The following is a 19,462-nucleotide window of genomic DNA, read 5'->3' as shown; positions in this document are numbered from 1 at the left end:
GGTCCTCTGCTGAGATGTTTCTCTGCCAACAGAGTTCATTTTCCCAAAGCTGTATGTTTGCTCTGGCCAGCTGAGAGCTGTCCCCATGCTTAGCTTTCAGAAGGGGCTCACCAGCAAGGAGTAAAATACCCCTGGTGTCAGGGCCCCGGGTTTTCCTCAGCTAAATACTGAGAATCCGCCTCCTCCTATGAACCATCTGGGATTCAGTCTTCTCAGGGCTGGAGCAGTGCCTGTTTCCCGGCTGCATCTCACAGCCCTTTTCCTACCCACACTGCTTTTACCAGAGGGCTGGCTGCCTGAGACAGCRAAGAGGAGCAGCAACAGATCACCAAAATTCAGTTTCTTGCTCTCCTTCTGCTCTTATTTCCCAGGTCACAGGAAGACCTACCAAGGTGCCAAACGAGAATCGGGCCTTTCTAGGACCAATGGTAATGAACTCCAGATCTGGCTGCTCTTACAGCCTCTCAGAGGAATCCAGTTCACATTTGRGTTTGCAAAGTGAGTCTGTCCAACAGGCACAGGAATACCTTCAGGCTGATTATTCCTCTTCCTCACTTCAATTAGGAGAAGGCATTTAGCTGATGAAGAATAATCATGTTTGACTCAGCTCACAGAACTGAATGAAACAGTCTGTGGCCCCTGAAAGACACTCATGCACCTCATGGCTCAGAAGAAAATCTGTGGGACTACTAGCAAGAGAACTCATATTTTTGAACAAATCACCTGCTGTTTTTAGGCCAGACATTCACACTTCTGTGAGACATAAAAGTACACCAAATGAAATAACAGGTGAAATGAACATGTGGAAACCAAGACAACCAAGAACTGATGGACTTCAAAAGACAGAAATAACCCTAACAGATCAATACCAGACCAGGCAACCTAGAAGAACCTGTGGTCTCAAATACTTCTCTGCCAGACCGAGAACAAGAAGTTACTTCCATTTCAGAAGTGATGGAGTCATTCATGCCAGGTATAAAACACAAATGCCAGACCCTCAGCGTTCTGCAGCCACCGGACAAAGGCATTAAGTGAGTTGGACTCATTTGAAGCACAGTCTTTTTATATTTTCAAAACACCAAGTTCCGTGCAAGTATTCTGGCTGCCATGGCAACAATGGTGCATTTGTTCCCGAGTGTCATTTCCCATCACAATTGGTTGGGTTTTTTTTTTTTTTCAGAACTTTGCCCAACTTCAAAACTCCAGTTGCTGAGGCAACAGCTCCCATTAAAGGGAAATGATTGTCTCTGCCTATCTGTGCCAAGGCAAGGACTCTTCTGTGAAGACCAGCATGCTATGGCAAGGGAGGAAGTGTTAGGGAGGCTGAAAAGATATCCAGGGAAGCGGGGAGAGGAAGGAAGTGTGCTGAGAAGTGGCTGCAGAAGGGCAACACACGCCTTCGTGTGGGGCAGGTGGGATGGGCTCTGAGTGGGAGGCTCCAGGCTTAGCACAAAGAGCTAATGTTTCACATTACATCACTGAAGAGATTAAATGAGATCTCACTGAGAAAACACTTTGCCTTTGATGTATCCTGTGAGGATCTCGTGGAGATGCATAGTCCTCACAAGACCTCTGCAATAAGAAATTTGTCACTGGGCTTGTTTGGCAAAAAAAGCGATGGAGGCAGAGAGAGCTTGAATGAACTACTGAAGGTCAAATTAGTGGCTGATATAGGAGTAAGTCCCTGGGGGTGTTATGTTTCATTTGTAAGATCATAATTCCTCTGATATTTAAACAGAAACCCATTTGCCTTCTGCAGAGAAGCGCTGCAATCCCTTTTCCTCTCACTAACATGTTACAGTCATCACCTCTGCTATTTGTCAGTGTATTTGGCTGAAATGCACTGAAGCAGGGATTACTTTCCTTCCAGATAGCAAGGCCTGGATCCGGATTCTTCCTTACATCCTGCTGCACTGAATGTGACCACCACAATGATCATAACAGGGCAGCAGCTTAGGAACCGGTTGCTAAGAAATGGGAAATGGGATTGCCCAGGCACGCTTTATACAAGGTGTCCCCTCTCAGCAGCTCCCACTAGCCTTGTGTTTCCCTTGTCTCCACCAGCACCCAATGCCCTGTCTGGGCAGCCTCTAACTGCACCTTCTGCTCTGCTGTCACCTTCATATGAGGGAGCCCACAAAAGTGGCAAAAAAAACAGAGAAGTCAGCTAGTAGAGAAGCTACAATCATTTGGAGTGTACAGGTTTCATCCACCTGCTTACTCTGCCACCCAGAACAGAACCATCCACATCCTTTTTTACATCATAAGCAGGTAGATGACAAGCTTAAAACAAATACCACTTTAGTAGGAGTTCTCCAGAGCCCTCGGCTATTGCAATGCCTATGAGCCAGCATCTTTTCTAGCCTGGAGGGGCACACAGGATGTGCTGCAGAAAAGCAATGCCAATGAGTAAATAAGCAGGGTTGGTACCAGCTATGGCTTGACCAGAGGGCAAAACTGATTCATTAGGCCAGCTCTCACCAGGTCTCCACTTTTCAGCCTGTACCTCAGTGCCCCAGTTTCAGACTGACAGTGACTCTGATGCCTGTGTGTGGGTCACTGGAGACTAGGCTTTGATTTCTTTCCATTTCAGCATTTCATAGCTGACTGCATAAGCAGAGTCAGATACAACCCACCTGCCTGTTCCAAATCTGGGTCAACGCAGCATTAAAAAACATAAAGAGCCAACACAGCCTTGCCAGTCAGACACAAAGAAGAAAAGTAAACATGAGGAGTGCTCTTGATGTCAGCAGAGAAACATACCGAGACAGAGGGCAACAGGCTTTGTCTTTCTCTTGTATTTAATTGTCTTTGATGCTCCCTTCCCATGGGCATTCCATTTTAACTGCCTCTTCCAAGCTGATGGAGGAGACCAAAAATGGCCTAGGGTGATGGCATGTCTGGCAGAGAACCTCCTGGGAGCTGCATCTTCCACATCCTGGGACATTTTCTTCAGTCCAAGTGACCACAAAAGCAGCCTGAGGAGTGACACCCAKGGCGATAATATTTCTCTAGTAATCTCCAGCGATTGTCTACACCCCAAGATTTCTCTTGCCTAGGCACTGACTCCCTCACTGGTCCTGAATGTTTCATAATTTTGGCAACCCCAACTCATGTCCAGCAGCATTTGCTAAGGTTGTGAGACCTCAAGGCAGAACACTGCCTCTGCTCTCCCTTGGGTAATACAACACATCCCTGGAACACATATGAACCAGGTGAAGAAGTCAAAGGAGGCCCTATTTGTCCTAAAATACTTCAGCACATGGCAGATGTTGAAAAAGATCTCAGGACCTCTTCCCTGCCTGCTGATCCCAGTGTGGGGGGAACAAGTCCTCTCCCATGCTCTAGGTTCTGAGAATTGCTTTGGAGTCTCCTATTCCCAAAGGCAGGACATTCAGCAGCTGCTGGACAGCCCAGCAAACAAACAAGCAACTTCTGCAAAACRTGTCTGGACCTCAGCCATATTAACCATGAGTGCTGCTCTCCCCTGTGGATACAACAGCTGCCCATTGGAATAAACAGGAAACCATTTTATCCTCTGAGGAGCAAGAAAGGTGAAGGGGTCATGACTGTAAATCGTGTCTCTGGGTTTGGAGCATGCAGCATGAGCCACAAACAAATAGGTCTTCTGTTTTTTCTCATAGAGGAGGCACTCGAATGCTGGGCCTCTCCTTCCAAGCTGGTTCCTAGCATTCATTCCCCTTTTCTCCAGTGCAAGAGCTGCAACAGCAGAACTTACCATGTGACTTATCTATTACTCTAAGTTGCATCTGTACCTGAATAGGGCACAGTCAAGTACAGCAGCGTGGCAGTAGTGATATTACTGTGGAAACCATGACATTTTAATCCCCTGACTCAGGAGAAGGCAGATAAATCAATCATTGTAGGTCCCCCACTGCAGCAGCTGTGCTGTCAAAAGATCTGGACTGAGCATCAGGTATGTAGGATTCTGGCACTGAGCAGTTTGTGAGAGCCATGTGGTGCTGGCAAAGCTGTTTTCCTGTGTGTCCTCAGTTCTCCACAGCTCATGCCCTCACCCTTCACCTGCTGGACCTGCATGAATGGCAAACCTCCCAGACAGGTGACCATCTCTGCACTCCTGGGCAGACCACCAAACACCTCCTCATTACAAAACACAGATCAAAGACACCTGATAATGCAGAATGTGCATCTTATTCTGGTGCAAAGGTCTAGGACAGTGACATTACCTGTATGCTAGATGAGCTGTCAACTGTTGCTCTAAAAGTCTTATAAACATCTTGAACAATGTGCACTTAGCTCCAAAGTCATAGTGAAATACTGAAGTTCATATTTTTGATCACTTGTGACAGAATCTAAAAAGTGCCAGGTGAAGTTTGAAACCTGAAAGACTTTATCAAGTGAAGTATTTCCAGAAAGGAAGGATGCCTATGCATCTATTTATAGAGGCTTATTTATACTGCAGAGGTGCCGGCTGCTGATGAGCTCACAGCATGAGGCCAGCTGCAGACAGATCTGCTTCCCACTCAGCAAGCATTCCATGGCTACTGGGATCAAGGCAAGCAGGATGGTGCTCCTGCTCTGGCCAGAGGTCTGTGGGATTTCTTGCTAAATTGCCCACACACAAGTCTGAGAAAAAGAAAAAAAAATAAAAAGGGAGGCAAGGTAAGGTGAAGAAAAATATTAGGGGAGGAGGTGGAAAATCTTGTCTGGGCGAAAGTTGAAGGGCAAGGAGGAGAGGAATGGCCTGGAAGCAGCAGATGATCCAGGGAATACTCTTTGATGCATGTCCCTTGGTGTCCTGCTCCTAACAGGCAGCGCTGAGAGTTGATCCAGCAACTTATAGCCCGATGTCCTGCCTGCTGTGAAGCCAGCAGGCTTGAAGAGAGAAACTGGAAGGCTTATGTTGAGCACTCTGTCAGGTGGCCAGGGACAGACTGCAATGGCCAAAAAGGGAAATAGGAGAGGATGACCATGCAGATGAGAAGAGAGAGCAGGCACCAAGCATGCAGTAGAGGGGAAGATTAGTAAATGGACTGCCTGGCATTGCCAGGAAAGACCTGGAGCAGAGGTGCCCAGGAAAGAGCAAAGGGTTTTGCAAAAGGATGGTCAAATGTGACAAAGAACAGTAGCAAGGATTTGAACATCACTGCTGTGGGAGAACGAGCAGTTTGGGATTTGAAGAAACCTAGCCCAGAATTGGGGGATACAGGCTGCTGTCCACACTTAGAAGACTTGAGACTCAGCATGAGACCCCCCACCCAGCAGAGCACTTCACAGACACCCCGACCCATTACACATGTGCTGTTCTGCACGGTGATGCCATGGTAGCACAGGATTGCTATACCATGGTCTTCRTTTCTTGTATTGTCCAGAGCAAGTCACAGAAATTTCTTTACCTCCAGGAGATTGTTTCTCATCCTGGCAAGGGCTGCAGAAGACCTAGAATATGTCAATGTTACTTATGCCAGCAGGTAAACTCTGCCACTGAGACTGGGCTACTTGTTCTGCCAGACACTACACAAAATCATGGTAAGAAGTGATCTGTGTTCCAAAACAGTTATTATGTAAAACAGGCAAGGAGATGAAGTCACGTACTCCACTAGTCCAGTAAGTCAGCAGCAGAGAGGGGGAAGGAGTCCCAGTTTCATTTGTCTGAGTTTGGTGTTTGGTGGACCAGATGAGACTATTTCTCACATTGCCCATATCAGTATATCCCACTCACCAGTGTTTATCTCACATCCTTGAGCAATAGCCCTCAGGACTCTGCAGTTCAGTTTTGTTTTACCTTATGGAGGAAGTGACACTCACAACATGCTCAGAGGTTATGTTGCTTCATTGCAACAGCTCTCATCCTACAGAGAGGGAAGAAATCTGAGCGGTGCAGATGTGATGACTCAGCTTTGCTGGATTTCACAGTAGTGGAGCTCCACTGACATTTCACAGAAATATTCTGATGAGCTTCACAGAATCACGAATCAACTGGATTGGAAAAGACCTTTGAGATCATCAAGTCTAACCTATGACCTAACACCACCATGCCAACTAGACCATGGCACTAAGCACCATGTCCAGCCTTTTCTTAAATGCCTTCAGGGATGATGACTCCACCACTTCCCTGGACAGCCCGTTCCAATGCCCAATCACCCTTTCTGTGAAGAACTTCTTCCTACTGCCCAACCTAAACCTCCCCTGGTGCAACTTAAGGCTATGTCCTCACACAACCAAAAATGCTTGCAAGAACCCAGTGGACTGGATCTCTTTGGAGTGATCCACTCACAGATGAACACATCTCATGAAGAATTAGATGCAATCTGCAAGTCCTTCAGTACTAATTCATTGTGGCAAGAGGTTGGTGTCTTCTACGACAGCCCAAGCTTTGAATCAAAGGCACGACTGGTTTTACTCTGTTAGTTTTGTATTTGAGAGTTGTATTTTTGGTCATCTAAGCACACTTGGACAGGAACATTCTCTCAAATCTCAGCATGCCAGAACTTCAGGTGAGACCAAAAAGAAACACCTTCACCAGGAGGATGGCAGTTCTTTATCAAGTAGCTAGCAGTTGAGGAAAAACCATCTTCACCAGCAGGACCAGCAATCCCTTATCAAGTAGATATCACTGTGCACCTGCCCCGTTGAGAACTGCTGTTCCTCACAAGATTTCCACCTGCAGAGCTGTGTTCGATGATCTCAAGCTCCAAACAATACCAGTTGCACACACCCCTTGTGATAACGCCGCAGGCATTAATTGCTCACCAATGTTGTTTCAACTCCTATGTTCACTTACATAACCTCATACCATATAATCAACACATTTCTTAGCACGAAGAGATCAATCATTCTGATCCCCATCACAGAAATATACCTCTGCTCTCTAACATGTCATGAAAACAACATCAAAAAATTAGAATTTCCAACCTCCGCACCTGCCAACGCCCAGCACAGCTTGATGTTCCTGGAGATGATGGCTCATTTAAAACCTCTGAATGACACATGACCACCACTGGCAGCCAGCAGCAGCCAAAATTCAGCCATGTCCTACTGTTCCAGCACAGAGCAAAAAATGAGGAAAAGGGGGATGTCTGAGGGAAGCAAGGAGGCAAGGAGGGAAGGGGGAAGGAAGGTAGGTGATGGAAATACAGCCCTTTGTACTGTTTCCTCACCCCACCCTGACCTCTCTCCCCAAACAGCCCCCTCACTGGGTGTTCTTTTCCTGGGAACAGAGGCTCACAGCCTCCTCCAGAGGCAGCATTAACAGCAGGCTGTGGGCACTGATCCCATATACCCACATTCACTTCCCTGTTTGCTTTGCTCTTGCTCCATCTCTGAAAGAAGGGCCATAAACAGGTACTGACTGCCTGCACCTTCAAAGCAAGGACAGAGGTACTTGTGGGAAGGTAGCAGGAGCTGAGAGACCTGCAGGAACCATTGCTGCAGCTCCACAGCTCTGCAGGGGCTGTGGCTTGTGGCAAAAAAACAGCCACGACATCACGCTGCTGTCTCAGGCCTGTGCTGACCCTGCTCTAAAAGCCACCTCCTGATGCTGCAATAAAAAGTGCTTGATCAGGGGCTCAGGAGCTTCTGAGGGCAGAGTGCTTTCAAGCAAGCACTTTAGTTTTGAGAAGTTTGGTTTCTAGGGGAGGATGTGGTTCTGTTAGCCACACATTCACTTCTCCATGGAGATGATCCCCTACAGAGAAGCAAAATCCCTCACCTACCTTTCCATCCAGAGAGCACTGTGGGGACAGAAGGTGCCTTTTTTTTTCCTAAGGGGGAAAAAAGAAGGGTCCCACTTTTGTCCCAGCACGGCTTGCTCCAAGCACTGTGAGGTGCTTGGCACATGCAAAAATACAGGGCAATAAAATCACTAGAATGAGAGACCTATCCCTGCCTATCCTTTGGGAGTTTTGGGCGAGCCTTCTCTTCCTTCCACCCCGCTATAAAGGCTCTCCCCATCTGCAAAACTGAAAAGTGAAGAAAAGAAGGCTGCTTCTCCAGCCAGTCTTTCCCAGCCCACCACAACCCCAGCCCCTCCAACCTTCTGACTCCACAATCACATAAGGAGCGCACTGCGTGCCTTTCAAAACACCCAGAAGCAGACAGGAATGTTGTTGAACCCCCAAGTGCTGCTGTGAGACCCCCTCCTCGTGTGACAGCTGCCAGCCTGGGCACACACACACCACAGCCCATTGGGACCCCATGGTTTCTCCTCTGGGAGGAGGAAGTACCACAAGCAGGTCACAGCTCAGCATCCTCAAGACTCTGGTACCCTCTGGTGGCCCCGAATGGTTCTTTCGCTACTGAAACCTCTCCTGGGGTTTTTGAGCCTGAAAGCAGACACAGCCATCAGCCTCTGCACTGCCTGCAGCAGCCTTGCTCACCCAACACTGCTGTCTTCAAGGCTCCCACTGGTGCTCCCACAGCCCAGTGGCCCCAAGCTGCCGAGGGCACGGACCTACCTGCACTGTACCTCTTTGTGAGAACATCTAAGAGGACCAGTACTACTTTGCTAGAAATAATGAAAACTTGCCCAGCAAATGCAGACGGGTGAGCAGCTGCACAAGGGCATCGTGGGGCAGTGTCCAGGAGTGGCTCCTGGTGTGGACAGTCATTGTGGCCATTGGCACAGATGAAGGAGGGGGCAGGGACTACGTGGATGACAACACAAAGCTCACTGGGATTATCCTGCATCCACATCCTCACTGGAGCAAGCAGGGAGTTCTGCCCATGCCCACAGCAAGGCTTTCACAGAGTCCTTTAACACTGCAGGATAAAGGGTATCCCTGCTGCAGCCCTGGGACAGGGCAAATTGGGATAAAGAGAGCAGTTCATTCTTTTACTGCCCCTGACAGAGGGGGGAAAAAGCAGACTGCACACAGGGACTGGGTAAAGTTCCCCCTGCACTGCTGAGCACAATGTGAGAGCCCATGCCAACAGGATTTATGCCTTAATAGATGAATCCTGAATGAGAGATGAGTTTCTGGTTCCAGGGCTGCTGGTACTGCCCCTGAGGCTGCAGCCTGACTGAGGGTGAGTACATAAYAGAGGGCTGGCAGGCGGGACACCTTTCCAAAATCCTGCACCACCTCCAAGGCAGGAAGGGGATCCATGCCCTCTGCCCCTCAGAGATCCCAAGCTACCAGTATCAGTTTTTATTTTAATACAAACTAAAAGCTTTTGGAGTTCAGAGAAACATGGACATGACACAGTGACAAAGCACACGTGGGAAACTGGCCACCTCCAGCCCTGGCTCAAGATGGAGACCTGGGGCTGTGTGGCTCCCCAAGGAAAGGCTTCTTTCAGGAGCAGGCTCCAATTCCTTGGGGCAGTCTGCCTGCACAGGGGCGGGTGTCAAGCAGCAGCAGTCCTCTCCTGCAGCCTGGACAGGGAGGTCACTTGATGCGGTAGAGGACTTTGCGCTGCATGCGGTGCTGGATCTCCCCCCTGCGCATCATCAGCTGCAGCACCTTGTAGATGGCATGTTCTGGGTATTTCTGCAAAAGGGAGAGCAGGGGAAGATGAGCCAGCACAGAACAGCTGACAGGAGCTCAGTAGGAAGCTGGAACCTCTGMTAAAGCCTGGCTATGCCTCTCCAGAGGGAGGGAGCCCAGTAGTCCAAGACGTTGATACTCCCTTCCCCTTTCACTATTTCAGGTCTGACTGCAGCCACTGTCACAAATCAAATGGTTCTGGTTTCAAGGGTAGGACCCCAAACCAGCCCCAGATCTCAGAGCTTTTGCAGAAACTCACCTCAGTCCCCTTCAACTCTGCAATCACATTGCACACCATTCCCTACTAACAACTTCAAAAGTGTGCCCAGTCAGCTCTTGAGGAAGGGGTTTCAGTCCCCAAGCATCAGCCTGGGGTCCCTGGTTTCACAGCCCAGCCCTCCCTGGGGTCCCTGACCCACCTGCCGCATGAAATCCTGGACGATGCTTTGCTCTGACACCTGGGAGCCGATGGCAAAGCGGGACTTGAGCTGCTTCTCAATGCGGGACAGCATCTCCTGGTCCTCCTGTGTCGTGAAGCCTTCTGCCCCTGCAGGGAGACACTGTGTGAGCTCTCTGTGCCACCCAGACGCTGCTCTCCAAGACAAAGTGCTCATCTCCTGTGTCTCCCACCACACCTGCACAGCTTAAAAGACTTTTGGAAGCCCAAGAACAACTCCATCATCAAAAGCTGTGGAGCTCCAACACACAGCTGAACGTGGACACAACTGCTAGAGCTTCCTTCAAACCCTGTGTTCCACGCTGCTGCCCAAGGAAACATTGTCTACCCCGCATAGGTGAAGGTGTTAGAGGATTAACAGACTGGGGAACTACCTCCAGCTCTAGACTCTGCCTTTGGCACTATGAGGGGCTAGACCAGYGCTCCCCTGACCATCACAGGAGACCCTCAGTGTCATTAGCTACTCTCCGTGAGGCACAGCCCCCAGCCATGATGGCCCCTTGCTGCCACAATCATTGCTTTGGCTTTGCTCAGCAAGGAGGTCCAGCCAGGCCCTAGGAGAGGTGCTCATCTCTCCTGCCCTGAGCAGCCAGGCCCAGCATCTCTCCTACCCCCTGCACAGCACATCTCCTCCTCACCTGACAGGCTGCCCGACATGGCTGCATCGAGCGTGGACACCTGGAAGAGCCGCAAGGCTTCCTCGACATCCGCCTCGGTGGCAAAGGGCTGAAGCCTCATCTTCGCCAAGGACTCGGCAATGCGCACGATGGCCTCCAGTTGCCTGCGGCCACAGAGACATTCCCTGCTTCCTACTGCAGCTCCCAGAGTGTCTTCTCTTTCCCCCTGACTCCTGCCCACCCACCCCACTCAGGCACCTCCCGCCTTCCCCCACAGTGCTTTAAGTGCTGTCCTGTTTGGGGGCATGCCACCACACTGCACCCCCTTCCTGGATCAGCCGAGTAATGCAGCCCCAGTTCCAGGTTTTGGGAAGGCACTGCTCACCGGACAGTGATGGGGATGCTGGAGCGGCGGTCGCTCTCCTGCTCGTGCTGCCGGGTGCCGCTGCGCATCAGGATGTAGCGGTTCTTGAGCTTCTCCGCCGCCCCCGCCGACAGCCGAGGGCCACACTTCCTGCAAGGCAGGACAGGAGCTGGAGGCAGCGCCACTAGGGAGGGTTCCCAAGCACCCCTCCCTCCCTTGGGCTGTGCTGAAGCACTGCTGCAAGCTCCTCTGGCATCTTTTTGTCAAGGCAGGAGTTAAGAGGTCACTGAGACAGAGCACTGGGTGCACTGCTGTCACTCACGTCCGACAGAAGGAGATGAGCTTCTTCAGCTTGTTCAGCTCGATCTCACCATCCACAGCCTGAGTCTGTGTCAAGGCACTCACGTGCAAGGCCATCACGTGCTTGGCCAGTGTCTAGGAAAGCAGAAGGCAGTCAGGCAGCAGGAACCCCCACCTCCTTCTCCTCCCCCCAAAAAAGGGGTACCATGAGTCCCAGCTGCACCTGCACAGCTCAACTCACCATGTCCCGCTCCTCGTTGTGCTCATCCTTAACGATGAAGATCATGTCGAATCGGGACAGGATGGTGGGCATGAAATCGATATTCTCCTCACCCTTGGTCTCATCCCAGCGCCCAAAGACAGAGTTGGCAGCTGCCAGCACGGAGCAGCGGGAGTTGAGTGTGGTTGTGATTCCTGCCTGTGGGGAMAGGCAAAGAAAGGGATAGTGTCAAGGCCACCTCCATGTCAAAGCAGGGCAAGAAGGCCATTACCTCAGTGAAAGGTCCAAAAGTTTTCAAGGACTCATCCTCAATCACTTCTATTTAAATGAAACCCCATAAGCAGCACCCAATTGGTCTGTAATGGTGGGGCTGGACCCACATGTTCTTCTGAAGGTGGGCTGGCTTCAGCTGAGACTTGAGCACTGAGTAATTTAATTCAAAATCTCCTTGTCAAAGGCAGAGACCCAGGACAGCTCAGCCCAAGCTTGAGATCTGAGACAGACACTGGGCAGTCAGCGCTGAGTCCTCCTGGGCAGCTCTGGCACAAAGCATCAGTTTGCAGGAGCAGCCTGACAGCAAGGACAAGCCATGAAGTTCAGGAAACCCAGGAAAAGACAGCCCAAAGCCTCCAGGCAGAGYTGATGGGTCTCTCAGATCAGAGAAACCAGCAACCATCAATAATCGCTGCCTGGACTCTAAAATGGGCAATTCTGGCCAAATATGTGTGACCACTGGTTGCTGGCTCTCAGGTTCCCAGCCCAGGGCAACATCCAGCAATCCACAGCTCACCTTGGCAATGGAGATGGTCTGCTGCTCCATTGCCTCATGGATGGCCACACGGTCATCCTCCCGCATCTTCTCATCCAAGGTGGGAGAAACCAGGCAAGAAGGAAGAAGTCACCATCAGTCACCTCTGCCACACTTCTACTGCAAACCCACTGAAATCACCCCCAAGATAAAGCTCTTTGAGGACCTCTGCCCAAGTGGGCAGGATGTAACTGAACTCCCTTTCAGCCCCATCCCCCTGACCTTCCCTGAAAGGAAGCAGGGCACTCTCAGAGTTGCCCTTGCTCCTGCAGCACTGGGCTCTCCTGGGACAGGCTGGCATGCCAAAGGCTCTCTTCCCCACTCCCACACAGGCAGACCCACAGGTACCTTGTCGAACTCATCGATGCACACCACTCCCCCATCTGCCAGCACCATGGCTCCTCCCTCCATGAAGAAATTCCTGGAGGAAGGGTCGCGGATCACCGAGGCTGTCAATCCGGCAGCACTGCTGCCTTTTCCCGAGGTGTACACCTAGTGGGACAAGGAAAGGGACAGCACATCAGCTGCTGCAGCACCCAGGAGCCCACTGCTCCAGCTGAGAGACAAAGCACCYCCGGCATTGCAAAATCTGGAGCTCCTGGGGGAAACCCCAGAACYTTCTGGAAAAGCCCTCAGTACATGTAAAAAGCAGATGTGCTATTGCCTCATCCCAAGCCAGACTATACAGCTGTGACACACCGGAGGGCATGCAGACCCACAAACACAGATATTAAGTACAAAATAGGGAGTGATTCATTGCTTGGTGGGCTGCTGCATTAGCTTTGTTTTCCCCCAGAGGGAACAATGCAGTCAGAGGCTGAGTTTAACAGAGAATACAAAAAACCACAGCTGAAAATATAATTCTATGCCTGGGCTCAGACTGGAGGACTCTGCCTGAGATGCAGTCAAACTTAATTTGTCCTGACTTGCCAGCCCCTCYGATGATAAATCTCAACAATAAACAGCAGCACTGGGCATGTCTCTGGACATCTGCAAACAGCCCAGCTCACAGCATAATGAAAGGCTTCTTCCCTCCCTCATCCCCCATCCCCTTCTATTTCCTAYTGGAAATGGCAGTTCACAGCTCTGCCAGCAGGTCTGTCTGTGGAAGAACAGGCAGACGCCTGCTGTGACCACTGTCTTGTCTCTGGTGCCAGACAAGGTGCAGAAYGGAAAAAAGGGGTGCACTACAATTGGGCACCTCAAGCCACATACCCCAACGGGTGAACACTTCTCAACAAACTTCAGCAGCTGGGATTTAGCTGTRCCAGGGTCCCCCAGCATCAGCAGGTTGATGTCCCCTCTGCGGGTCAGCCCATCTGGTAGCCTGGAGTAACAGGATGGGAAGGAGAGAGGGAGGAGAGACAGTGAGCCTTTATTTTGATAACACAGCACTGACTTTGATAACAAAGGCTGACTCCTCCCCACCTCTTGCGGGAGCCTCCAAACAAGAGGCAGGCGATGGCCTTCTTGATGTCAGTGCTGCCATAGATGGAGGGCGCGATGCTCTTGGCAATGGTCTCGTAGATGTTGGGCAGAGCAGCAAGGCGACGAAGCTCCTCCTCTTCTTGAGGGGTCACCGAGCCACTGATGCTGTGTCCTGTACAAGGGTGAGGAGAATGATACAACAATAAACAAATGGGTGCTTTAAAGTAAATCATACCACTCACCCTGCACCTGCTGCCACCAAAATCCCTTCCTGAAGATTATGCAAAGTGCCACCAGGTGGAAACAGTGGAAAGGGAAGGCATCTGCTAAAGCAGCAAKGCAGCCTGTGCCCTTAGAGGCTGGTAAGAAAAAGCAAGGATCTTGGGCAAAGCAGCTCTACAGGAACCAGTGGGAGAGCTACAGTCAGGACCACTCAGATCAGTWAGTGAAAATCACTTCAGTATCCTGGAGGACTCAGACTGAAACCTGCTCAGTATCACTGAGAAAAAGTCCTACAGGACAAATYAGAGACCAGGACAAGTCAGATTCCTGGAACGGCTTAAACCTTCTGTTATCTAAACAGCAGAGAAGGACCAAGGCTGGGATTTCATACAATCCTAGCTGAGGGATCACCTTGTTTGGGAACAGGGAGGAGTGTCTCCTAACACCAGGCTACCAACACAGACCAAATGCACACCCAAAGTAGCCCTCACCTGAGCCCTCCATGTCCACCTGGATGCCCACCACACGGATGTAAGCGCTCCGAATGCCCACCCCCACATTGTTACGGCTTTTGTTCTTGCTCTGTGCAGATTTCTTGATGGAATAGATTCCCATGATAGTGACTCTGTTCCCTGGGACAACTTTGTCACACAGGTACCTAAGAGKAGACAGGGAAAGCAGAGGATTGTAGTGGGAAAGGATGGCACCAGCAACAGCCAGCAGGGTCACGGTGGGAAGGCTGTGGCAGTACCTGTCACAGTACAGCTGCAAGTGCCGGGGCATCTCCCCGTGTGGCACGGCGTCTGGGGATTCCTGCAGCTTCAGGACCTGGAAATCCACACACTTACACTTATCTGGCACGATAAAATAGGGGTCCAGAGGGCACCTTGGGCGGCCAGCTTGTTCTCTGTACAGGGAGATCAATCAGAAAAGGCCGTTAGCAATCAGGAGCCGCCCCTTGGAGCGCACCTGTGGATGGGACAGTTGTGACAGCACAGAACAGCTGCCCCTTCCGAGCAGTGCCACATCAGCAGGTAAGGGCAGACACACAGTGCCAGACCAAAGGCCACCAAGCCCTGTCTTGTCTTCAACAGCTGCCAAATGTGTACGTGAGAACAAGCCAAAGGTGGGGTGACACTTGCCTGAGCACTCTCYCTGCCTCCCTCCCCTCCCCTGGTAGTTCTAAGCAGGGAGGAAGGTAATTCACTAATTACACAGAAAATAACAGTACAGGCAGGGTGTTCTTTTTCACAACCTCACGCACAAAGCAAAYGTTAAGTGGTTTCTGGTGAGAAAGCAATTGGCAATGTGACAGGGCTGACATCCACCTCCCAGTCTCTCAAGGCGTATCTGCCTTGCTAGATTACAAGCTCTCTGAGACAAAGAGCAGCTCCACGTCCTGCTGCCGGCTCAGAATGGCACGAATGGTGCCTGACTCCATGCAGGGCTTCAGGGGAGGGCAACACGAGWGTGCAGGTGCACTCATGAAGTCAGGGATCAGCAGCGAGGTGCTGTAGAGACCACAYGCAAAAACGATCCCTAGCCCAAACCCCTCTCAAGCTGCATTAGAGTTCAGGTGCAGAAAATAAATACTGGCAGGTATGAGCCCAAAGACACAGACCACAAGGACCTGCTGCCTTGAGAGCTGCAGCACAATGGCAGCCTAATGCTCACAGCTCTCACAGGCACCAAGAGATGAARAGCAGGATATAAAGGTCAGCAGAAAAGCATCCTTAAGGAAGGTAACATAAAATAGCCCCCTCAGGATGGCGGAATGTGGGAGTTTGTTTGAAAAAAAGCAGAGCAGCTTAACACTGCATTATGGGACAGCTGGAGGCAGGAATGAACCTTTAGATACAAYAGGCAAAACATTCTATGGATAAAAGGAACTCCCTGGACATGGTCACTCAACCCTGCATGCAGCACTGACCACACAGCGTCACAATCAGCATGACCACAGATGGACAGAGCTAGAACTTGCCAGCCACCGCTGCCCACTGGCACAGGGGCAGCACTAAAGGTGGAGGGAAAGCAGTGCAGATGCTGCTGCCTTGTGCAAGAGGCAGCAGCCCTTATCAGTCCTTACGTGTTGCACTTCCTGGGCAGAGCGTAGCCCTCCAGGCCCGGGCGCACCGCGATGTTGCTGATGGTGTTGCGGCAGCTGCGGCACTGGACGGTGATTCTGGTGGCTTTGGCCCTCACAGGGGTTGCTGCAATTACAATCCCAGGGATCTTCACAAGGTGGGACATCTGGTCAGACTGAAAGGGAAAAGGTGAAGGCGAAAAAACCATCAGTGGAGGACGGATGGGCAACTACAGAGCATGAGAGCAAAGGGCAGAGCACGTCACGCAGAACATCACTAACAGCAATGATGTCCCAGCAGCAGGAACCAGCAAAAACAGCACTTTGCAGTCAGATTTAAGCTGCAGAGTAGTGGGGCTCGTAAATTGGTGTGTGATCCATATCCTGAGCCATGTGAGCAGGTACCAGAAGCTCCCCTGCACTCACACCCCCAGGCGCTGCTCTGCCTGGCAGATGATTCACTTCACCTCACCTTCAGGCTGCGGATGTTGGCTGCATTGGCATCCGACCTCAGCATCACCTGGATGTCTTGGAGAGTCTCCTCCCCAGAGGGACGAGGACGAGTGACCTCATCTGCGACTTCTTTTGCCGCTTCTTCCAACTAGAGAGGGAACAACTGTGCTTTAATGAGTCTRTTACTGCAGACTGCAACAGTCAGGGCTGCTCTCATGATATGACAGTGCCTTAGGTTGCCAACCAAGTTGCCAACCTCCATCCTTACCAGCTGCAGGTGTTCTGCTGGTTGCTTGTACAAATAGTCTGCAATATCTTCATCAAAGCTGGCCAAGTCTTCCATCTCCACCTCCACCCAGTACTGCCCCAGGTTATAGTGCCGTTTGAGCTCATCCCTGGAAGGCAGCAAGAGGCAAAGGTTTGCAGGGCAGAAAGCACCAGTCACCCACAGTGGCCTTAGAACAAGCAGGGATCAAAAAAGGCAGGTTCTGCACAGAATCCTTGGTACGGAAAGCAAACCCTTTCCAAAAATTAGGTGAGTGCCAGGGGAAGTAGGGGGAAGCTCGGCAATCTCTCACCCAAGCCCACTTTGAAATGTGACATAAGACCAGAGACACCAGTGATTGCAGTGACCATGTAAACTAGAGTTACACTACCAGRTAGACCAGACAGACAGTGAGAAAACTTCCATGTAGGATAACAACTACTATATATGAGACACGATTTAAAACACAGGAAGTAACAGCAAAACAGACAACATTTTCCTTAAGAATGCAAGGAACCATGCAATTCAGAGGCAACAGGTGAAAGACTGTTGTAGCCCTTGATCATGACATATCTCCATGTTTTCTCACAGCTGCGTCTCCAAACTGCATAGGCAAAGGGATCGCCAGAGGAACTACATAGATCTGGAAGGCACACACGGAGAGGGCTGCACTGATTTAAATGGGTACAGACAACATTCCAGACCAGAAGACACTACAACTTAAAAGGCAGACCTTGAATTTCAGAACCAAGTGTAAGCCTGGCAATGTGGATCCCTCTATTGCTACCTTTGCCACTGGTTGGCTGCCTAAAAATTTGTGACAACACCAGACCTCCGCTTTTCTATCAGGTTAAATGTGAAAATCTCAATACTGAGTTTTTTATGGCCTACTAGAAGACACAAAGTGGCTACTGTGTATTTGGGGTGTGCACTGCAGGAGAGAGGTTAAGAGCAGACTGGATGTGCCAGTGGGGCTGGGAAAGGCTCAGAAAGAGAAAAGGGGCGACAGCAGCACCTGTATTTGAAAGTGAAGCCCGTCCGGTCCGTGCCCACTCGGTACTGCCGCAGGAACTCCTTGAACCTCTTCTGCAGCTGCGACTTCCGAACCTGTCCCTCGTCCACGGCCGCATCTCCCCCAAAACTGTCACTGTAGTAAATGCCAGGGTCATCGAAGCCGGACATCGCGGCTGCTGCTCCGCTGCGGGCGAGAGCGCTCGGTCAGCCCCCACCGCCTCCTTYCCCCGCCCCGCACCCAAGGGCCCGCGCCATAGCCCCACGCCGACTGCCCCACACCGCCCTCCACCCATGGCCGCGCTCTTTCCCCGCAATGCCCCAGGGACCCCCAGTCCCAATCCCGATCCTAATCCCGATCCTCTCCCGCCCCGCACGTCGCTCCCCACCGGAATCCGCCACCAACTTTTTCGCGGCAAAAGCGGCGCGCRGCGGAAACCAAGCCAGCCCAGAGCGCGCGCGCCGCCGCCGATTGGGCGAACCTTGTCTTCCGCTCCGCCCCCAGAGGGAGCGCGCGCCGCCGCCGCGGCTGCTGATTGGCTGCAGCGCTTCGCCCCCGCCCACCCCGAGCGGTTTGGCGCGAAATGTGGGAGCTACGGGCGGGGGAAGCGAAATGGCGGGCGGGCGGCACCATTGTGGCCGTGCGCGGAGGGGGGAGCGGGTGGTTCCATTGCGGGTGGGGGGAGCGGCCCCGGCGGTGCGAGAATAAAGTGAATTAAATACTTCTTTAGGCAGCTAGGGCCCGTCACTGCTGCAGGGCTTCAGGACCCATGTTCTCCCCGATGCCTTCTTCCGGGCTGGTAGCGAATTTGGGGGGAAGGCTGGCAGGTCGCTGGGTGTGCATTTTGGCCGTTCCAAAGCGCAGTGATGCGCGTACTAAATGAAGAGAAAGTTGGGAAGCRTGGTGTACGGAAAATGGACCACACTATGAAAAACCAGCGTGCATAAAGGAGACAGAGGAGTCCAGCAACTTTATCCCAATAAAGGTATAGAGTCCACTGGGGCACATGCCCACGGGGTTTTCTCCCGAGGTTTTTGGCGGGCGCAGCTACCTTTTATCCTGAACTCCCGGCCGAATGTTGCCCTCTTCCCTTCTCCATTGGCTCAAGTACTAGGAAGCTACAGCCTTTCAGAACGGCCTATCACATACCCCAACTTGAACTTGTCATTTTAGCCCAAAGTTCAGAAACTCAAGCTTGTGTGGACTCACTTGTCTGTTTCAGAAGTGAAAGTGTCTGGGCTCGGTAACAAATCTCCTGCTGGAAGTTGGTGGAGACACTGAGACCCATTTCAAAGACATTAACCCAAATACCTTCACCCATGACATTGTTGGTAATGACACTCACATCTTTGTAATTTGTAATTTGCACACATCTTCCCTTCCACACATCAAAGGCGAGGGAGGTTTCAGCTGCAGCCCGTGGGAAATGAAGACAGTGTCGCTGTAGCAGARAAACCAGATCTGTTCATAAAGATGAGCACAAGCAAAGCTTTAGTCTCCACCTCTGCAGACTTGAGGCTCAGTCTGCAGCCTTCAATGTGTCATAACAATGGCTGTGAGATACCCAGAGCACCATCTCTCTCCTGCCATGAGCAGGGAGGGTATGATGCCAGTCAAAACCCATATTTTCTGACTCTGAGGTTGCAGTCAGGCTCTCTGGGCAGTGGAGAGAGGCTGAGTCTGGGGCATGGTGATTCTGATCTCATGGGCATTTGTTTGGCTCTTTGGGATCTTAGTTACCTTAGCATGGTTGAATGAACATA

The 19,462-nt window shown here is 51.2% G+C and overlaps 1 protein-coding gene across 2 annotated transcripts; it reads right to left on the bottom strand.

Annotated features, from left to right (window-relative positions):
• Window positions 1-9,094: 9,094 nt before the first annotated feature.
• On the bottom strand, window positions 9,095-18,181 carry MCM5 (minichromosome maintenance complex component 5). 2 transcript variants are annotated; one of them, XM_057387276.1, is made up of 17 exons: window positions 18,105-18,181; window positions 17,703-17,885; window positions 16,691-16,817; window positions 16,442-16,570; window positions 15,973-16,145; window positions 14,638-14,793; window positions 14,378-14,544; window positions 13,665-13,836; window positions 13,452-13,563; window positions 12,585-12,728; window positions 12,219-12,284; window positions 11,450-11,626; window positions 11,231-11,343; window positions 10,930-11,058; window positions 10,566-10,708; window positions 9,890-10,017; window positions 9,095-9,473 (listed from the first exon to the last, which is right to left on the bottom strand). In XM_057387276.1, the coding sequence occupies exons 2-17, from the start codon at window positions 17,867-17,869 to the stop codon at window positions 9,372-9,374; spliced, it is 2,205 nt and encodes a 734-aa protein (XP_057243259.1). In that variant the 5' UTR covers window positions 17,870-17,885; window positions 18,105-18,181; the 3' UTR covers window positions 9,095-9,371. The 2 variants fall into 2 exon arrangements, with proteins under 2 accessions (XP_057243259.1, XP_057243251.1); XM_057387268.1 differs by having other exon boundaries at window positions 18,088-18,168.
• Between the last annotated feature and the right edge of the window lie 1,281 nt (window positions 18,182-19,462).

This window comes from Malurus melanocephalus, unplaced genomic scaffold (assembly GCF_030028575.1).
Source record: "Malurus melanocephalus ecotype Western Australia unplaced genomic scaffold, MMel_1.1 scaffold_17, whole genome shotgun sequence".
Taxonomy (NCBI): Eukaryota; Metazoa; Chordata; class Aves; order Passeriformes; family Maluridae; genus Malurus; species Malurus melanocephalus.
The sequence above is the reverse complement of the archived record's forward strand: the minus strand, read 5'-3'. Positions and strand labels throughout refer to the sequence as shown.